The 13,762-nt window shown below is 29.8% G+C and overlaps 1 protein-coding gene across 5 annotated transcripts in view; it reads left to right on the top strand.

Moving 5' to 3' along the window:
• Positions 1-637: 637 nt before the first annotated feature.
• LOC148308137 (organic solute transporter alpha-like protein) overlaps positions 638-13,762 on the top strand; it is a 30,813-nt gene continuing 17,688 nt past the window's right edge. For 2 of the 5 annotated variants that reach the window (XM_088262216.1, XM_088262211.1), the window contains exons 1-2: positions 866-879; positions 2,067-2,442. In XM_088262216.1, coding sequence (XP_088118342.1) covers positions 2,298-2,442 — 145 coding nt within the window. In that variant the 5' untranslated portion in view covers positions 866-879; positions 2,067-2,297. The other 3 variants (XM_088262213.1, XM_088262215.1, XM_088262212.1) reach the window with 3 other exon arrangements.

Below are 13,762 nucleotides of genomic sequence, written 5' to 3'. Positions count from 1 at the left end.
GAGTACTTAAATCAGCCGATGATATATCGTGAGTCCTGTACATAGCGAGATTTACAAATTGCTATCCCAATCACTTCTTCATTTTATCGAATTATGAATTATATATTGATAACAACCCCTGTCATAAATAATTTTTAAAAAACCTTCGCAATTTTATTTTATGCAATTCAGTCCTTTTCTTTTTGCATATTATTTTAATTTTGTGCTTTTTAACCATGCTTATTTTCTTAATTTCATTCATAAACAATTCGACATGAATTGCATAGAAAAGACTTATTTTGCACTTAAATGGTTTATTATATAAGGAGTATGCATTGATTTGTGCGATTTTTTTCTTAAATAAAAATTTTATTGTGAAAAATTATTAAAAATTTTATGTCATGTCAATCCAATAATAATAACATGAAAACAAATGCAGTCCAACATCATCAATTTATTTCGTGTAGTTGTTTTCTTCATGAAGACAAGCATTTCTCCTATTTTTAATTTGCTTAGAATATTTGAAAGTATGACAGAGCGTTGAAAAATACTAATATGTCCACTGTGTTTGATAGATATGACGGTTCCTATTGCATAATGCACGTGCGCGCCAGCACAAGACAAAATACCAAAATTTCATAGTTCGTGGAGCGGCCGCTGAAGAAAGTAGTGGCGCTCGCTTCGGGAGTGTAGTTGCGAATAATTCCGCATGAGCGCTTTCGTTCCCCGCCTTTTCCAGTTTCGCTGGTAAAAGAATTTTCGCTTTTCTTTAAATATTTCATTGTTATTACGTAATGTTTAGTTACCTCGCGGACATTGCTTTACAGTTTGTAGTTGAATGCCGCGAAAATAATACATGCAACTTGGCATGTTGAATAACAATGAAAAATATGAAATCACGTAATAACATTGTATGTAAAAATTATGAGTTTTAATTTATTTTTGAATCACACGTGATATTTTGTGCTAAAAATATTTTCGTGACATCATTTTTTTTCTGTACTTTTTAAAATATTTTGAAGTAAAACTTCAAAAGTATTAGTTTTGTTGAGTTTAAAATTATTTGATTATTGTTTTTTGTAGTGCGTAGGGTTAGCGCGTTTAACAACCGCGATGGAGGTTCCGGGTTCGATTTCTGGGGGGGTCAACAGAAATAAAAGAGATTTTATACTCTTAACATTTATCTGACTGATTTCCCTGCGTTCACGTTATTGATGATCATGATAACCCTGTGTCTGTGCAAAACAGTGCCCTATGCACCACTGAGTGCACATAAAAGATAAAATACTTTTTTTTTTATTGAGGTGAACTTCTTAGGCAGCGATTCGATGATTGATAATTGGAAAAAAATTGATATTGAAATTTGAAGGAAGCGTTACCTTTGTAAAGCACATTTGATTGTATGAGAAATAAGAAAGATATAGAGAGAGAGAAGGAGAAAGAGAGCTGTAGCAAAATAGAGCAACGTACAAAGCAACTATACAAAGCGATAGAATAAGATGTACATGTCAGACGCTATATATGAACAGTGAGATACCACGCGTTGTGTTAGTAATATTTATCATTGTGTTTGGTGCTAACTTACATATTTTTACGTTTGTGCCCTGTGATTGTTTGATTAAGAGTTAAATGAAGAGATATTTTGTAAATATTTATAATATAAAAAATTGATCCATAATGAGATTTCTAAGATTATGAGTAAATCATTTCTCACTAAGACGACATGCATTAAATATCATCCCGGGGCTGAAGCTCCGAACACCATGATTCAAATTAATTAACGATTGATGTAAAACGTATTTTTATTTCAGTTTTGATAAATTCTTTTGATATGATAATATTGACCAAACATAAATGAATAAATTTTTGTCGGTATTATGAATGTCCATTAAATTATTATTCGAATATCTGAAATTATTTAGTGTCCATTCTCTATCGCAGAATATTTGAAATTATTAAGAGTCAATTCTCTATCACAGAATATTTGAAATTATTGAGTGCCAATTCTCTATCACAGACATTATGCCACCATCTGCACGCAGGTAGTGTGAATGTGTTGAAAGCGTTAAGGCTACGTAATAGTTTAGGTTATTTCAGTTGTATTCTGCTCTCCGGGTAGAAAACAGCTCCGAGGAGAGTGGTTATCAATAGTATGATACAAATAATTACATATTTTAATTAATAAACCAAGAGTTATACGAAACAATGAGATAAAAATAATAAATACTGCAAGGGGTGGAAAATTCAATGTGTCTTCAAATAAATATAATGAGTTTGAAGTGTTAAGTTAAAAGTTTTTGGTGCTGTGAATCCTGACTATGGAAGATCAGCCCAGCAAGGATGTGGTGGCAAAACATATTGGCGGAAGGCATGGACATCTCTCAACCTTCGAAAATGGCTCCTTCCTGGATTCTCCCGGCTGTGCCAACGAGGAGCTTCCTGATCTTTACTCTTATTTTTCAGGTATGAATAGATTTTTTTGCCAAATATATTTTACTAATAAATGGAATAGTAAAAAAACCCTTTTATATATCGCTCACTCCTTTCAACAACGTCATATTTAAAAAAAAAACTTGATTTTTCAGGAGATCGTTTTTAAAGTTTAAAAATGTAATAAAATGTATTAAAAATAAATATCAAGCCACTTATTGATTTTTTTACTATGCATCAGATCTTTTTAGGTAAAACCTTAATGTTTTTTCTCCAATTCAAAAATATTTTCCATATTAAAAAAAAATTAAACAGTACCTTTTCTTCAAAATGCAAAAAACAACACTTTCTGCCCTGTAGCGGATAAATATTAAATTAAAAATATGCCGCTTTTGTTGGGATATAGTACATTTTCTGGGCATTTCGAAAACATGCATAACTGAAAATTAACGATTTTTGATATATGACGTTCTTGAAAGGAGTGAGCGATATGTATTGCAGAGACAAAGCGATGAATTGGAAAGAAATACTTTGATAATTTATGTATTAAACGTTAAATCAAACACTAATTTTTTGAGTCTACTAAGTTGTATTTTATTGTTTAGAAAACACATAAATTTTTTTTTTGACAATTGTTTCGCCTAGTTATGGCATTTTCAAACGAATGAAGACATTAGTTTGCCATTAAATGACATTAAATGCCATTACCAGGCGAAAAAGTAGATTATTTTGTCAGTTTGTAACAACAAAATACAACTTCTTAGACTCAAAAAATCAGTGTATAATGTAACATTTAATACATAAATTAAAATAGAGTTGTACTAATTAAACGCCAAATCTGTAAATAGCTTTCATAATTTATTAATAAGAAGGATATTACTATTTACATCGCAATAATTTCGCAAGATGTTGCTTGAATCTCGCACAAAAATGGGTTACTGGACATTGTATGTGTAATATGTACAACTTCATCAAGAGGCTTGTATCCATTGGTTTACACAAGCTTATACGAGTTTTTTTTTGTATGCTATCTCTAAAATAATAAATAAAAGTAGAAAGAATTCAGGAGTAAAAACTTAAACTATGATAGTAAAAAGGAGTAAAAACTTAAAATATATTAGTGTAGAAAAATAAAGTATTTGATAATGTAAAAAGAAAATTCTAATTAGCAAGGTAATGCCAATTATAATTAGACTTCCGTATTACCTTCGTATTAAAAAATGGTACTCCTCGGTTGAGACACCTAATAAATATATATACATCAAACCGATTTTCTTAATTAATGATATCTTCTTCTCCGTCATATTCCTCATTGCTGAGGGTTGTGACCCTTTGCGAAGCGATGACTCTTCTCCAGTTATCCCTTGACTGCGCTGCACGTAGCGCTCAAACCACTGAGTTACCTGCTGCTGCCTTAATTTGATCGGTCCATCGTGTGGGCATCTTCCTCTCCCTCTCTTTCCCTCCAGGCTACCGATCACAACTAGCCGTTCTAGGCTATCCTCGTTGCCACGCGCAATGTGTCCAAAGAACTGGAGAATCCGTCGGGTACAGATATTGGCCAGAGTCAAGCATATATATATATATATATATATATATATATATATATATATATATATATATATATATATATATATATATATATATATATATATATATATATATATATATATATATATATTTATATATATATATATATTTATATATATATAAATATATATATATATATATTTATATATATATATATATATATATATATATATATATATATATATATATATATATATATATATATATATATATCTATATATATATATATATATATATATATTTATATATACATGTATGGTATGTGTATTTTAAATTTCATGTTATATAATGTATATGCCATAGGAGGCTTGCTCAATTCACCTCAAGGTAGGGGATAGACAGTATTGATTGTAAAAAAACTGTAACCTTTTCAAAATATTTACTATGTCATATACTATTTGTATATCAAACAGAATACTCATGGTGGCGTCATGTAGCCGCCTCTGCCTTATCGAACTGAATTTTAAATTAATTATTCATTGAAAAGTTATCGATTAAATTTTGTAATTACTCGTATACACAACACATCGCTTGTAGCTAGTAAATTTTCAGTGGAAATGATTCGGAGCATATATGTACATGTCTGTTTATAAAACGTGTTCATATATCGCTCACTCCTTTCAAGAACGTCATAAATCAAAATTCGTCAATTTTCAGTTGGGCATGTTTTCGGAATGCCCAGAAAATTTACTATATCCCAGCAGAAGCGGCATATTTTTAACGTAATATTTACCCGCCACAGGGCAGAAGGTGTTGTTTTTGCATTTTGAAGAAAAGGTTTTGTTTAATTATTTTTTTAAATGAACTAAATATTTTTCAAATGGAGAAAAAACCTTCAGGTTTTACTTAAAAAGATCTGTTGCACAGTAAAAAATTCAGTAAGTGGCTTGATATTTATTTTTAATACATTGTATTATATTTTTAAACTTTAAAAACGTTCTCCTGAAAAATCGAGTTTTTTGATTTATGACGTTCTTGAAAGGAGTGAGCGATATATCACAGAACAATTTTTACTTACTTTTATAGTTTTAATCGAATTTATTCAATATTTTTATTGAAATATCAACATAGTCTATTGAGGTGGGAATGAGGAAGTCTGAGCATTTACAGGATATGTCAATCATAGGTGGAATGGTGAATATTACACGGTGTATAAAGTATTCACTTTAATCAGACAATGACAGGTTTCAAGCCCTGTAAAAGACCAGATTTCTGTATTTCCGTTTCAAATAGACTTCTATCTATGTTGTGATACTCATAATTTTTTTAAAAATAAATATGTCTAACGCTGAGTAAATCCTGAATTTGTGAACAAAACTGTTGACACACTCAAAATATTGTAGTGACTATTACTGAAAGACGTATTTCTATTAAAAATATACATTTATTTAAATGTCAAGCATTTTCCACTTATTTCTTTTTGAAAGATTTATAAGAAGAGCTGTTTATAATTTGGTGATGGAGGTGGGTAGAAACCAAATAGATCGCGTCATTTAGCCATATCATCTATAATTATATGACAAACTAATAACTTACGAAAACCAATTAAACAATGATTGTAAAATATGCCCTTTCCGAGGGAAAACTCAGTGAAGATTTATTATATTTTAATTTAAAATTGTAATCATGTGTTTGATAAAAAAATATATGCAGAAAATATCAACTAATGTCTACAAAGTGAAATCAGTTCTAAAACGGATAATTCTGAAAGTATTTAATTTTAATATATTTATAATATCGTTTCCGTATTTGTGTTAAATTGATTATACTCTTGTTATTTTCGTATTTAAAGGAATAACCCACAAAGCCTCTATTTTTAGAGGCTTGTTTGCAAGTAGGATAGTAAGAATATGGAAGGTTTAGGGAAGGTATGTGAAAAACACCCAGATCAATGAAAATAAATCTTTCTTGAATTTATTTTGCACTTGGCGGGAATTGAACCCGCGATGCCAGTTTTGCAGTCGAGCGTCTACCTAACTACGTCACGGCACCTGTCTTACACACTAGTGCAGAGCTGATCACCAGCCTTCATGTAATTAACTATCAAGTTGACATCGCGTCAATCCAGCGAAGTGTCCTATATACCTTTGGCTGCGGAAAGAGATAAAAAATAATACTTTAATATTTTATTTTTTAGTTTTATGAACGGCCGTAGACAATTTGTACAAAATATATTACATAGTTTAGATTACAGTATAACTTATGTAGTAAGGATAGTTCATTTATATGCTTAAATTATACGTTTATTTATTTACCCCTAGTTATACGAAGTAGTGGTAAATATGATAAACACAGTAAATAAACAGAATATAAAGATAAAACAGGGAATCATTACAAAAGTATAAGATAAATTTATTTAGTTTTTTTAAATGTTCAAGTACTATCTACTCTCTGATTGCAAACAGCTATAAATGGTATCAAACGTTTTGATCAATATCACTAGTCTGTTTTTGGTTGGTTGGACGATATTGCTTTTTAGCAATAAGCCCGCCAATGTACCTACTTATTTATTTTCTGTACATGAAGTTTAAATAAATAAATTAATAAATAAAATTTCTAAGTTATACAAACATATGTATTATAATATGACGTATCTACACATAGTTACATTCCGTATGTTGTATACTTTATCATAATAATAATAAATAAAAAAGGATAAATTTATAACATTTTGAGTGAGTCCAAATACTACTTCACAAAATCTGGATTATCTCCAATTACAGGAGTTATTTCGTCGTATTAGGTCGTCAGCCCCGTAAATGCCCGGACTTCCATATTCTTCGTCATCTTTGATGAGATGTCAAAAAATAATAAGGATAAATTTAGTATTTTTGGATAGAATTTGCCACAAAAAGGGAATCAACCATTATGATTTTCCAGCATCCCTATAACTGTAAATACACTAGAAAAATAGAGAAGAGTATATAATCCGAACAAGAAGACAGTGTGTAATAAAATATTTATATAGCAGGAACAATAAGCCTTTGTAAATAACGTCTAGGTAACTATATTGACATACAAAAGATAAAATTTTCATTGTTGTATTAAGGTAAAGTTTTACAATTTCGTGCATGCACATAATCACTTATGCAAATGTGTGATTACTTGTTGATTCAAAACAAACTCCATAAAAAATGTTTAATTATTTAATCTCTATTATTTGTAATCAAATATTGATTAACCGTATTTAATCCACTTTAAAATTTAGCTACCAATAGGTATGCATATATGTACATATAACAATGTAAACGTTTTTTTAATCTTCCTTAATACTATGTTTTGAATATTGAAAGCATTAACTTTGTGGATCATCTTGATATATTATTTCGAGAAATAAAAATACTTTGTGTTCTGATCCACTCACATTTTTATTTAAAATAAATCGGGGGTTTACAAATTAACTTGCCATGATTGTAACGCATTTTATATTGGAAAAACATCGCGTTCATTTAACATTAGAATTAAGGAACACATGAGATGTCTTAATAATAATATTTTTTCGGAATTTGCGGACCACATCTTATCTAATAATCATTCGTTAAATTTTGAAGATGGGATAAAAAAATTTGCATTGTAATAACAGAACTAGCCAAATTAATAATTTAGAGGTGTTAGAAATAAAAAAAGCGGTTAAACAAAAATTAAATATAATTAATAACCAAATAAACATTAGCCAAAGTCCCATTTTTAACATTTTTCCCATAAAATCAAACCCAACCTAAACAGAGTTATCCCCTTCCTTGCTCTTACCCCTCCTTAAAACACCATTACCCCCACCCCTACCCTTTTGAAACCCAACAACTTGTACACTGTTTATTTTTATATATATATATTTAGTAATAAATGTAACCCTGAAGAGGGCAACAGGTTGTTGCCGAAACTAGTTGGTTAAATAAAAATGTATATATATTTAGTAATAAATGTAACCCTGAAGAGGGCAACAGGTTGTTGCCGAAACCAGTTGGTTAAATAAAAATGTGAGTGGATCAGAACACAAAGTATTTTTATTTCTCGAAATAATATATTCCTTAATACTCATCATTAAAAAATGGTGTTTATCTTCATATTTGAACAGGAGTTGGTATGTTTGATATTCATACTAATAAAGGACAGGGAATACTCTATTCAGTAAAAAGGAAATCAATTTGAGGGTTGAAATCTTCAATTATTATTTTTGTTGGATATCATGTTGTTTGAGAAATAAATGCAATTTTAATAAATTTATGAGATAAGCATTATCGGTAAAATTAAGAAAGGTGTATTGAGGTTCAGACACGTGGAATGAACGAGTGAGGAAAATGAATTGAGTTAAAAACAGAAGCAGAGGAAGATAGGAGAAAAAGGCATGATCAAGTAATTCAAATAGTTGAAAGTGGCCAGGTTAGGGAGTCGGAATAATCGTAATGGTAAGTGTGTATGAAAAGATGCATGTGGAAAAGGAGAATAATATTTGCAAATACAGAAGGGTGTGGCGTTCCATTATTTCTGCTTATCTCTGCAAAGAAGTGGCGTAGCTATTAATTAGTCAGTTTTTTATAATAAATTTATTGAGTAATCGACACCATTGCTTATATACAAGTTTTAAAATTCAAGCAATTTGGGTGTTTTAAAAATGTGGTATTGTTTAATTGGCTTTATTTTTGTTAATGTAACTATTTTTGTTAATGTAATGTAAATTTATATTATCTACTGACACTTCGTGATGGAATTGCATTTTTAATATATTATTAGAAAAAAAAAACAATATTTTTAGCTTTTCCACTTTATTTTTAATAGATTTATATTATCCACTGACACTTCGTGATGGAATTGAATTTTTAATATATTATTAGATTAAAACCAATATTTTTAGCTTTTCCACTTTTTTTATTTGACCAGCGACCGGGTTTCGTCGTTACCGACATCATCAGACTTGTCTGATGATGTCGGTAACGACGAAACCCGGTCGCTAGTCAAATAAAAAAGTGGAAAAGCTAAAAATATTGGTTTTAATCTAATAATATATCACTTTATTTTTATTTGATCGCTGGTCGCGGGACGAAACCCGGTCGCTGGTCAAATAAAAATAAAGTGGAAAAGCTAAAAATATTGGTTTTTTTCTAATAATATATTAACGTAATGTAATGTTTATTATTGTTAATGTAACTTTTGTTTATTATATACTTTTTTAAATGCAAAGCTGTACAATTCCCGAACAAATAATACAAAAAAAAAAATTGTACAATAATGGGCAGAATGGTGAACGTTACTCAAGTGTATAAAGTGATCGCTTAAGCCAGCCAAATGCCAGGTCGCAAGCCCTGAGATGCTCAGAATTCCATCTTCTTTCATATGGAAACAACGATAGATGTTTCAAATCAAGTTAAGACAACTAATTATAATAAAACTATCTACACTAGGTAGCTATCGAGTTATTTTTTCACTGTAATTCCAGCCCTGTATACAGCCAATAATTAGGAAAAAGAGTTGTTTGCATCAAATTAACTATCCTTTTCCTCAGGGTTTAGCATGTTTATTTAAAGGTGTGTTTTAAACTCACGTGGTTAAACATTCTTGTTAAACTCGTACATATGTATATTTTGTATCCCACAGGACCATGATTGAAAATGAGTTGTTAATTAAATATCACAAATTTCATTCAAAGCGTAAACAAAGTTTTTTAATCTTATAATCATATTAAAGAGATCCATTTTAGGCAGCGATTCGATAATTGAAAATCGGATGAGAATTGGGTGTGAATTCAAGGACGCGTCACGTTTTCAGGCAAATTTCGTTACACAAGAGAGAAGATTTAATGTTTTTATTTGGGAATTTTACAGAATAGTAGAAATATATGACATAGAGTGTATCGCATGTACGCGTTGTAGGTGTACACGTCAGATGCTATATATGAACAGTTGACATACCACGCGTTGTTTAAGTAATATTTATCATTGTGTTTTGTGAATACTTTAATTTTTTTACGTTTGTGTTGTATTTTTTTAAAATCCCTCATCCGCATCCCACGGTACATAGGGCACTGCGTGATAAACGCAGTGTTATCTTGATCGTTAGCACACGAAGGAAAGGTGATCAGTCCTCCGCTTCAGGTACCAGTCCGGGGTATTATTGAATAAATGTTAGAGTGAAAAAATCCCTTAAATTTATTTGACCCCCTCGGGAATCGAACTCGTGACCTCCAGAACGTTAGCCGTGTGTGTTGACCATTAGTCGGACAAAGTAGTATTTTCTTGATCATTAAATTAATGAAAGTAAGTTGACTTGCGCTTCAGATATAAGTTCATATCAAATAAATATTAGGTCTTATGTAATATCTCGAAAATATCGGATCACGGAATTCTTCCTTATGTTGTAAGAAGTTTAATCTTAATAACCTGTACGGTGTCTTCTTTGTTATATATTTCGTTAAAACCCTCTGTAAATAACCAAATCATCCATACAATAGATTTTATGTGGGTAACAATGGTACTTGTTCACAAAACTGGATTATCTCCAATTACAGGAGTTAATTTTCATATTATTTTTTTGACATCTCACCAAAGATGAAGAAGAATATGGAAGTCTGGGCATTTACGGGGCTGACGACCGTCATAGGCTGGTTTAAGTGATCACTTTACACAGTGTATCATTCACCAATTCTACCCATTATTGACAAACACACTACTCAAATTCTTGGAAAATCTATAGAAATGATCAAATTTCAAAGAATGTTTGAGTAGTGTGGTTGTCAATTATGGGTGGAATTGGTGAATGTTACACGTGTGTTAAGTAATCACTTAAACCAGCCTATGACGGTCGTAAGCCCCGTAAATACCCAAACTTCCATATTCTTCTTCATCTATGTTGAAATGTCAATAAATAATATAAATAGGTATCCATACAACAAAAAATCAAGTAAAACGTGAAATATGTTTTGAATACTGAAAGCATTAACTCTGTGGATCATATTGAGATCTTTGTGGATCATTATTTTGAGAAATAAAAATACTTTGTTATTTGATCCACTCACATTTTTATTAACAACCAACTAGTTTCGGCAACAACCTGTTGCCCTCTTCAGGGTTTAATTTATGACTAGTCATAACTAGTTGGTTGTTAATAAAAATGTGAGTGGATAAAAAAAAAAAAGTATTTTGATTTCTCAAAATAATATTAAAACGTGAAATAGTTCATATATTAGCGTGATACGAATATAAGCATTTTAATATAAACCGAGGACGGGATTTGAAGGTAACCATGGATTTAATCGAGTTTGGCAGGTGGCTGATCTGCTGATCTCGTAAATTTAAACGAGGTACATAGGTACCAAAGGGCCTTACATTGTATCTGCGATTACGAAAGAGGCATACACTCGTCATTGCATGCAATGCGAAGTCAAAACGCATTTCTACTGAGTTTATGATGCACCAGTCTCTAAATAATAGAAATTTTCTTCTAAAACCGGTTTTCAAGGCATATTTGTACCCGCTTATACGGAAGTGTTGTGAAATTTTGTGTGGACATTGTGATGCAATGTGAGTTGTACTGTTGTATTGCAATGCGTTTCTTCAAAATTAAAAAAAAAGTTTAATATATATGCATACATATGAATATAAGACAAGAGAAGAATATAAGACAAGCATAAGAGCACAGTCTCTTTTATGGAGAGGCACAGCGAATCGAAATATAAAAGTTCTCCATATGTATTAATGATCCAAATGTATTATGTTATAAATAAAAATGTAAATATATTAAATGAATAAAAAAAAATATAAAAAGAATGCGAGGCTGAGATAAGTATTATCGAAAAAATTAAGAAAGGGGTGGTAATATTAAAATGGTTTGGGCATGTGGATCGAATGAGTGAAGAAGGAACAGTAAAAAAAGTATATTTATAAATATATATATATATATATATATATATATATATATATATATATATATATATATATATATATATATATATATATATATATATATATATATATATATATATATATATATATATATATATATATATATATATATATATATATATATATATATATATATATATATATATATATATATATATATATATATATATATATATATATATATATATATAAATATATATATATAAATAAATATATATATATATATATAAATTGTCGCAAATGAGACTTAACAATTCTATTGCAAAATATGTAAATATGCAATTGTTTCGTTTCGAGAATTAATTGTGTTAAGTGTGATCGTAAAATGTGAATCGAATAATCTTATGACTTGATTACAAAATAAACTAGATAAGTCAGATCTTTGCGTATATTTTTTATGAATCAGATGAAACACTTTCTCCTCTCGGTAACTCGCTGAACTACATTTAGAACCGGTTAATTATCTCATCGTGTTAGAACTGTTACAGTATATGTAATAGGAAACTGCAGTTTTGCAACAAACCTAGGTTTATAATACTTAAATTGTTATCGCTCATGATTTTAAACGACTCGACTTTTTCTGTCCTCAGAGAATACCCGTCGAATATTAAAGGGGTACTTGCAAATATACAATTCACTACGTGACCGGCTGCAGTTGCGCGAGGAACCAAACTTGTTTCCGCGTACAATTTTTTATATATATATATATATATATATATATATATATATATATATATATATATATATATATATATATATATATATATATATATATATATATTGGAATTAGATTTTTTTAAAAGTAAAATATGTGTTTTTATTATTAACACAAATATTTCAATTTCATTTCTGTGAGCCTAACCGGCTCATTATTAGAAATAGGTATCAAATTGTGGTACACTGAGTTCGAACCGAGAAACTCTGACTTAGAAGAAGAGTCCGTGGTACTAACCACGAGATCACAACCCGATACAGAATATATACTGAGAAATTATAATTTTTTAAAACTCTTTACATCGCAATTACTCTTTTTTTATAAATATATGTTTATTTTGAAAAAAACTTATGTTTCTAATACTAAAACGGTATTTTATGCAAAAATTCAATTGCGTAAAATGTTACCTGGGTGTAAAGAAAATTAAGTTGGCTTTCGAATATCCCTCCTTAAACAATATTGTACGACATTTTGAGTGTGTCCAAATACTTGTACACAAAATATGGATTATCTCCAATTACAGGAGTTATCTTCATGAAAATATCTCCTGTAATTGGAGATAATCCAGATTTTGTGAACAAGTATTTGGACACACTCAAAATGTTAAAATAAATTATCTGGTCAAATTATAAGCTTAAAAAATAATAAAAATGAAAATGGTATTTTCTGGCGTTTCTCATGTGTGTGATTATAATCCAGGATTCGGACCTCACATACTAATATAAGAATTTCTGCTTAGTAAAAAAGCTTCTTTACATCTCACCAATAGATGTCTCTAGTGAAGTTCTAGTGATTCAAGAACAAGGTTTCTAAATTGATTCATATATATAGAACTTCCAAGAATTTGAGTCGTGTGGTTGTCAATAATGGGTAGAATTGGTGAATGTTACACGTGTGTAAAGTGGCCACTTAAACCAGCCGATGACGGTCGTCAGCCCCGTAAATGCCCAGACTTCCATATTCTTCTTCATCTTTGATGAGATGTCAAAAAATAATATTGTACGATCTTAAAATACTCAATAAATGTACCCATCATACTTTAAAAAAATAATAAATTAGTCCTCCATCTTTAGTTTAAAAAAAAAAACAATAAACTAATACAAAAATCCTTATCACTGGCAAAGCTAAGTAAAATCACAAATTAAAATGTCTA

Source organism: Brachycentrus maculatus, unplaced genomic scaffold (genome assembly GCF_059751285.1).
Source record: "Brachycentrus maculatus isolate JH-2025_06_01 unplaced genomic scaffold, ASM5975128v1 h1tg000175l, whole genome shotgun sequence".
NCBI lineage: Eukaryota > Metazoa > Arthropoda > Insecta > Trichoptera > Brachycentridae > Brachycentrus > Brachycentrus maculatus.
This window is presented reverse-complemented; position numbering and strand designations above follow the sequence as displayed.